Source organism: Amaranthus tricolor, chromosome 5, assembly GCF_026212465.1.
Source record: "Amaranthus tricolor cultivar Red isolate AtriRed21 chromosome 5, ASM2621246v1, whole genome shotgun sequence".
Classification (NCBI taxonomy): Eukaryota; Viridiplantae; Streptophyta; class Magnoliopsida; order Caryophyllales; family Amaranthaceae; genus Amaranthus; species Amaranthus tricolor.
In genome coordinates, this window is record NC_080051.1 from 27,573,168 (window position 1) to 27,580,391 (window position 7,224).

General features: G+C 32.8%; 1 protein-coding gene across 1 annotated transcript; it reads left to right on the forward strand.

The window, feature by feature from the left end:
- The first annotated feature begins 4,269 nt into the window (after positions 1–4,269).
- On the forward strand, positions 4,270–6,985 carry LOC130813239 (gibberellin receptor GID1B-like). The gene is made up of 2 exons (XM_057679026.1): positions 4,270–4,688; positions 5,290–6,985. The coding sequence occupies exons 1-2, from the start codon at positions 4,650–4,652 to the stop codon at positions 6,289–6,291; spliced, it is 1,041 nt and encodes a 346-aa protein (XP_057535009.1). The 5' UTR covers positions 4,270–4,649; the 3' UTR covers positions 6,292–6,985.
- Positions 6,986–7,224: the final 239 nt, after the last annotated feature.

Sequence of the window (7,224 nt, forward strand, 5' to 3'; positions counted from 1 at the left end):
GATAAGAAATTTCTAAGTGGGTTAAAAGGAAAATTCTACCAGACAGCAATTACACCTGCTCTGCTATATGGGACCGGATGTTGGCCTGTTAAGAAGATTTTTGAACATAGGATGGAAGTCATAGAAATGCGTATGCTGAGGTGGATGTGTGGGCACACATTGATGGATCAAATTAGGAACCAAGAGTTTAGAGACAAACTAGGGGTAGTCCCTATGTCTGGAAAAATGCGCGAAAATAGATTGAGATGGTTTGGACATGTGCAGAGAAAGACCTTCGCCGCCCTTGTGAGGAGAGTAGAAAACATTATAATAGAGGGTAAGAGGAGTCGAGGAAGACCCAGGAGAACTTGGGATAAGTAGATAAAAGTTGACTAGCGTGAGCTAAACCTCTCCGAAGGCCTGACTAGGGATAGGGGTAGTTGGAGACGTCATATCCATGTTTTAGATTACTAATGCCCTCGTAAATTACTTCTTTGGGTTCTTACCATCCTGCTTCTCTCGTTTCTTTATTAGTTTTTTTGTCCCCTTCTATTTTATTTTGTAGGTGGGTCTACTTTTTTATTTATAGGTTTTTTTATCTTTCACGTGCAGCTACGTCTCCATATCTTTCTCGAGCTGAGGGACTTCTTTGGCCGCGCTCTCCTGTATGGGTATGAGTTGCCGCCGTCCTTCCCTCCCCAGACCATGTCCATAGCTTTAATCTATGAGCGGGATATACTGGATTGGATGATGATGATGATGATGGTTGTCTCTCTTGCCTTGATGCCTAGCTGTTTACTTACCTGGCCCTATTCTTTTTGTACCCATCGAGTCTATTATTTTATCCCAACCTTTGTTTTGGCTGTTGTAGTTCTTCTGCAGGTAGTTTTTGATTCTCCAAGAAACAGTGCTAATCAATTCCTCTCTATGCAGGGCTCTCATCTTCTGAAGATAAAATTGATCACTTTCCTCTAGTATTCCCTCTCAAAGGAGATAGATATGGATTGTTCGTCACCTTTCCTCACTCGGACCCAGTTTTCGAGCGGAATATTAGGTTGATGATGATGATGAATAACATTAGAGCAAATATTTTTTGACCCCAGAAGGTTCAATGTCATAAAATAAAACAATATATATTACTCTACTTTTTTTATTCTTTTGCTTTTGCTACGAATATATTTATAAAGAAGATCATTAAAGAATATAAAATTATGGCCAAAGATAAAATACATCAAATTAAATGAGAAAAGACCTTCATCGTTCTGATTTAGTAAATGTATTTCTTAATTTGTCCCATCTAATTTCCTCTTTAATTATTTTTGAACATGACCTTATTTATCATCATCACATTTTAATTTTTTTTTTCTACTTCATCCGTATTAAATTACTTGTTATATTATAACTTTGTCGTCATTCATTCATCATATTAATTTGTGTTAAATTTTTAATCTATAAGATCGAACATAATTAAATGAAATATTGCTGGATTCATCTAAATGCAAGGATTATTAATATCCATATCTTTATATTTTAAGTAATTTAAAACAAGTAAAATACTATATTAAAACCTATAACACTCCACTATAATACACACATATCATTTATTAATCATAGTGAGTCGAGTCAATTCATGAGGAGCAACCTCATGAAGACAAAGGAGTAAAAAATATTTTATTTTATACATTTATCAAAATATATATATAAATATATCAATGGTCATGAAATCTTATGCTTTATAATTAGATACTTATTTTGCTATATTTTAACATACTTAAAAAATTTATTTTTTAAATTCTATATAAATTAGTGTTTATGAAGTGGTGAGAAAATTGCTTTGTTTTTTCGTTGATGAGATAACTTTTCAACGTTAAAAATTTCCACACAAAAATATGATGTGGATAAGAAAGAAAGTGAAGAAATTTTTTTCCTTCACCATTGAGAGTGTTCTTAATTTGCACAGCTTTTTATTTTTTAGTCTTACTGATTTTGTATTATTTTGTTTTTTTACAATCACTCTTATTTTTATTTCATCTATAAAGTTATACTCTCCCGTCATCTTAATCACTCATTCCTGTTATATACTTGTTCTTTATCTTATTCTCCAACTAAATTCTCATTTCATTTATTTTACAACTTGTACAATATAAGAGAAATACTATTCCAAGATAAAGGTAAAAGTAAAGGACGCTCCCAGTATCCCACACAAGGTAGAGTCTGGGTGTGGTTTTGTTTTCCTGAAAGATGCGGATAAATCATACATGTTCCCCTTAAGGAGGGATTAAAGAAGATGCGCACAGTTAAGAAACCCTCCAACTAATTCCTGCGTCCAAAAGGGGTCGTACCCCAAACCTTCTGCTCAGCATGTATATGCTCTATCCCAAGATGAACACAATGACACGATTAGGGATGGCAACGAGTCAGTGGACCCGGATACAGATCCGTTTTCAAGAACAAGATCCAGATCAGGACCCGGATCCGCGGGTCCAGTCTTGCAAGACCTAGATCCAAATCCTTGGATACTGCGGATCCAAGTCCAAAACGAGTCTGACTTGTTTTTGCTTTTTTTTTTTTAATTTTTGAATGGCGTCGAGATTGCAATGAAGCTATATTTATAGACTAATGATAATAATATATATAATTTCACAATCGATCACCCACAAAAACATTATACAACTTAAAATTGTCTTGAAAATATCCAACGAACACATTAAAATTGTTTGTTACATAAATAAACATAGCGATACATAATCTTTCATTCAAAATAACTTAATATCATTAACAAAAGTCGATCATTCATGTTCTTAGTCATCCAACCTTCCTAATTTGTCAAAATTCTAAACTCAACATAAATCAACATAAATGGGAATATGAGTAGTATAGTAAGTCAGCAACTCACTGCGTTAGGGAAACGAGAATAACAACTTAGCAAGATTATATATATTTAATATATAAAAAAATAAAACAGATCCTCCAGAACCGCGGGTCTGAGTCTGGATATTTTTTTCAGATCCGAATCCGAAACCAAATCCAACGGTTCTATTTTTTAGGATACAGATCCATGAAAATAGATACAAATTTATGAATTCAAATCGGATCCAATACTCATTTTCCATCCCTAGACACGATAATTACAAATTAAGTACTATTCCATATCGTTATAGTCTAGTCCAACAAATAGAAAAAGACAATAAAAAACTCAGCTAATATAAAAAAATAAAAAAAATAAAAAACTTTACTCGAATATTGCTTTGAAAGTCAAACATATTGGTTTACCACTTTGAAAAAAATGTGAAAAACTTAAATGAGTATTTTGTTTTTTTTTTCCTCCCTAGAGACACGAGCCAAAGAAACAAAAAAAAAAAAAGAAAAACAAAAACAAAAACAAACATATTCGAATCCAGTGAACCAATCGGCCAACTGCCAAGTGACATAATTTCTCTATTGTTAAAAGCAAACACTCCTATTAAAAAACAAAAATTACAAGTACTCCTATAAAACTAATGCCTGAGTAAATGTCATGTTTTGACACTATTTATGGATTAATTTAGATTTGTATTTTCTTTTTAATTTAAATTTCAAAATATAGTCAAATATAATTTTATTTGATTTGTCTTAATATAAATTTTATCAATATTAAAATTTTATTGTTTTTATGTTTTACATAACATAATTTCTTAAATGAGACGGTTTTATAGTAAAACCATCTCTATTAGACTGATACATGTACATTTAGTATGTTAAAATGATTATTTATAATTTTAAAGTGACTAATTACAACAATGAAATAGAATTCCTCTTATGATAAAACGGTCTTATACAAGACCAAATGTTTACATTATCTTATTTTTCTAAATATCTCATACCTTTAATCTATTATAATTTTTCATGGCAATAGCAAAAAAATATTTCTATTTCATTAAAAGTTTAAAGTATTTCAAAAGGAAGCTAATATAATAACACTCACTTCGAGAAAACACTTCTTCTGTTTTATAATATGTGCTACTGATAGTGACATTTTTTCATAATACTTGCTACTGATAGTGACATTTTTTCATACAAGATCTCACACTCAGTAGCAAGTATTATGAAACGAAAAGTGTCACACTCAGTAGCAAGTATTATAAAACGGATGAAGTATTTGAAAGTGTCTTGAATCATTTGATGCAAATTCAGAAGGACAGTAAAAGTAAAAATAAATAAAAACAAAAAAAAAAAGTAAAAAAGGAGCCCACAAATACAGTTTATTTCGGCCGCCCTTCTTTGTCGTCTCTTTCGTCTCCGTCCACCACCGTCGTTCCTTTTTCCTTTGACTCCTCTCTTATCTTTCTCCTTTTATATCTCCTTCTGTATTTCAACTATTTCTATCTCTCCTTATTTCTCTCTCTAAAAATTCTCTCTCTTATTTCTCTCTCTGTATTCTGTTTTACTTTTACTCTTACTTTGAAGAACAGAAGATTGATCAGATTTGTCGTGGGTATGATTGATGAAATTGATAACTTATATGGATGTTATTTCTTTTGTTGTAGCGAAGAAGAACAAGAATCAAAGATCATATCCTTTTCTTTTTCCTGATTTGCAACAAGATCATTGATTTTCTCGGTTTCGTCTTGGGATTTGCTTCGTTTTACATCTGATTTCAAACCTGATTTTTGGTCTTATACCCATATCATATGGCTGGGAGTAATGAAATCAACGTCAATGAATGCAAGGTACTATTGATTTTTCCCCCTTTTTTCTTATTTTTTTAGTTTGAATTCATCCTATTTGCTTAATTTTACATTTGGGTTTTTTTTTAAGTCCAGAAATTAGGATGTTCATAAAGTTCAGGTTAATTAATCACTTAATCGAATATTGATTGTCGGTTTTAGGGAGAAATATTTCAAATTTTAAATCAATGTCAAATTTCGTTTGTTTTGATCGTTTTTCTTGTTTGAATAGCTTGTTTCTCTCTGTAAAATTTTCCATTTTTGGTCAGTTTTACTTGCTTAGGTAAGTCAAGATTAAGAAACAGGAACTTAATCTGAAAAATAGGTATAAGTGTATAAATTTGGACTATATATCTTTGATTTGAAATACAGTCTCTTCAACTTCTTTTGTTTTGTTTTGTTTTGTATTGTTTGATTTTATTTGCCCCTAATTGATCATTAATCAATTGATCAATAATCACCCACTCAAATAAATTTCTCATAATAAATAGAAGTATCACTTTCCCCCTTTTTCTTCTAATTAATCTAATTTGACTTTTAATTCCAAATCTTTTAATTTATATAATTTTTCCATGATTCCAATCATATGAAATTGTTGGTGCAGAAAGTAGTTCCACTAAACACATGGATTCTGATATCAAATTTCAAGCTTGCATATAATCTTCTGCGAAGACCAGATGGAACATTTAACAGAGAATTAAACGAATTTCTAGATCGTAAAGTTCCGGCCAATACAATCCCAGTAGATGGGGTTTTTTCTTTTGATATTGTGGATAAATCCACAAATCTTTTAAACAGGGTATACATGCCTTCATCTGGAAATGATGCTCAATGGGGTGTTTCTGAGCTAGAAAAGCCTCTTAGTACAAAACAAATAGTGCCTGTTATAGTTTACTTTCACGGTGGGAGCTTTACCCATTCTTCAGCTAATAGTGCAATCTATGACACCCTTTGTCGCCGCCTTGTTAGTCTTTGCAAGGCGGTTGTTGTCTCGGTTAACTACCGAAGATCCCCTGAGCATAGATATCCGGCTGCGTATGATGATGGGTGGTCAGCTGTTAAGTGGGTGAGTACAAGACCTTGGCTTCAAAGTGGGAAAGATTCAAACCGAAAAGTTCATGTTTATATGGCTGGTGATAGCTCTGGGGGCAACATTGCCCATCATGTAGCAGTCAAGGCCGCTGAGGAAGGTGTTGAGGTGATCGGAAACATATTACTACACCCTATGTTTGGTGGTGAAAAGAGGATGGATTCCGAGAAAACGTTAGATGGGAAATACTTCGTTACAGTTCAAGATCGAGATTGGTATTGGAGGGCTTATCTTCCTGAAGGGGAGGATCGTGATCATCCCGCTTGTAACATATTCGGTCCAAGAGGACGCGATCTTAAGGGTTTAAGTTTTCCAAAGAGCTTAGTCGTAGTAGCTGGTTTAGATTTGGTACAAGATTGGCAATTAGCTTATGTTGAAGGCCTTAAAGAAGCAGGGCATGAAGTGAAGCTTCTATACTTAGAACAAGCCACAATTGGGTTCTATTTCTTACCTAATAATGACCATTTCTATACCCTAATGGAAGAGATAAAGAACTTTGTGAATCCTAACTGTTAATAGTAGTCCTTATCTTCTTCATTCCCCATTTACCTACATCATTAGATCCTTCTTATACATGACAAAAACAGCTTTTGACATTTTCCCTTTAGTTCCTTGTTTTTCCTTTATTCTGATTTCCTAAGTTGGTGTGTAGTTAAGATAGATTGTTGTGCTTAGACTGTTAATTGGTATAAACTTGATACTCTCATTTATGGTGGTGATTACCGATTCGACTTTTAGATCAAGCTTTTCTGCAAATTACTATCTCTATCCTTGTTGCGATCAATCCGTTCAATGAAAACGCAGAACTACGTCCAGATTCCGGTTTCATCATCAGAATTGACGGGATTCAACCTGCTTGATGTTCGAAGTTTTACAAATCAACAAAGGTTGGATTTCTGTGATAGGGTATTGTCATAAGGTACTAATTTTAGAGAACATGGATTATGTGTTGCCTGGCTACAATCCATGCTGTTAATGTTATCATATACTGTTGTTAATTTGTTATTAGTTATTAATATAAAGGAAACTTGTGTTTTTATATAATCTTGGTAATTCAAACGATTATAATTCAGAACCAAAGAACTGATGCTCGGAAAATTCATAGTTGATAAAGAAAGTACAGGTGCAAATGCAATGGCTTTGTACTTGTGGTACATTGTACAAATTGTTCTTTTGAAGGAATTGGATGCTTGAGATTAAGATTTGTGTATTTACTTCATGTTTGTTTGAAGTTATGTACTCATACCCAAAAGATTATGCTCTTTTATCTTGTTATGGTTGGTGAGCTTCAAGTAGGATATGCCTTGTTTTCTCCATTATGCTTTTAAGTCAAGCTTTATACTCTAGGAAATATAAGGTGCATGATTCTTGCTTTCACTTTCTATATCCTTCCAAAATTATTTATTGACCTTGCTCTACTTTTAATTCCTTTTTTCTAGTGACGTAGTC

Excerpts from the sequence above, each read along its gene's own strand:
- LOC130813239 (XM_057679026.1), top strand. The coding sequence starts at position 4,650 with ATGGCTGGGAGTAATGAAATCAACGTCAATGAATGCAAG. Across the intron at positions 4,689-5,289 it reads TCAACGTCAATGAATGCAAG|AAAGTAGTTCCACTAAACAC; the intron begins GTACTATTGATT and ends TTGTTGGTGCAG.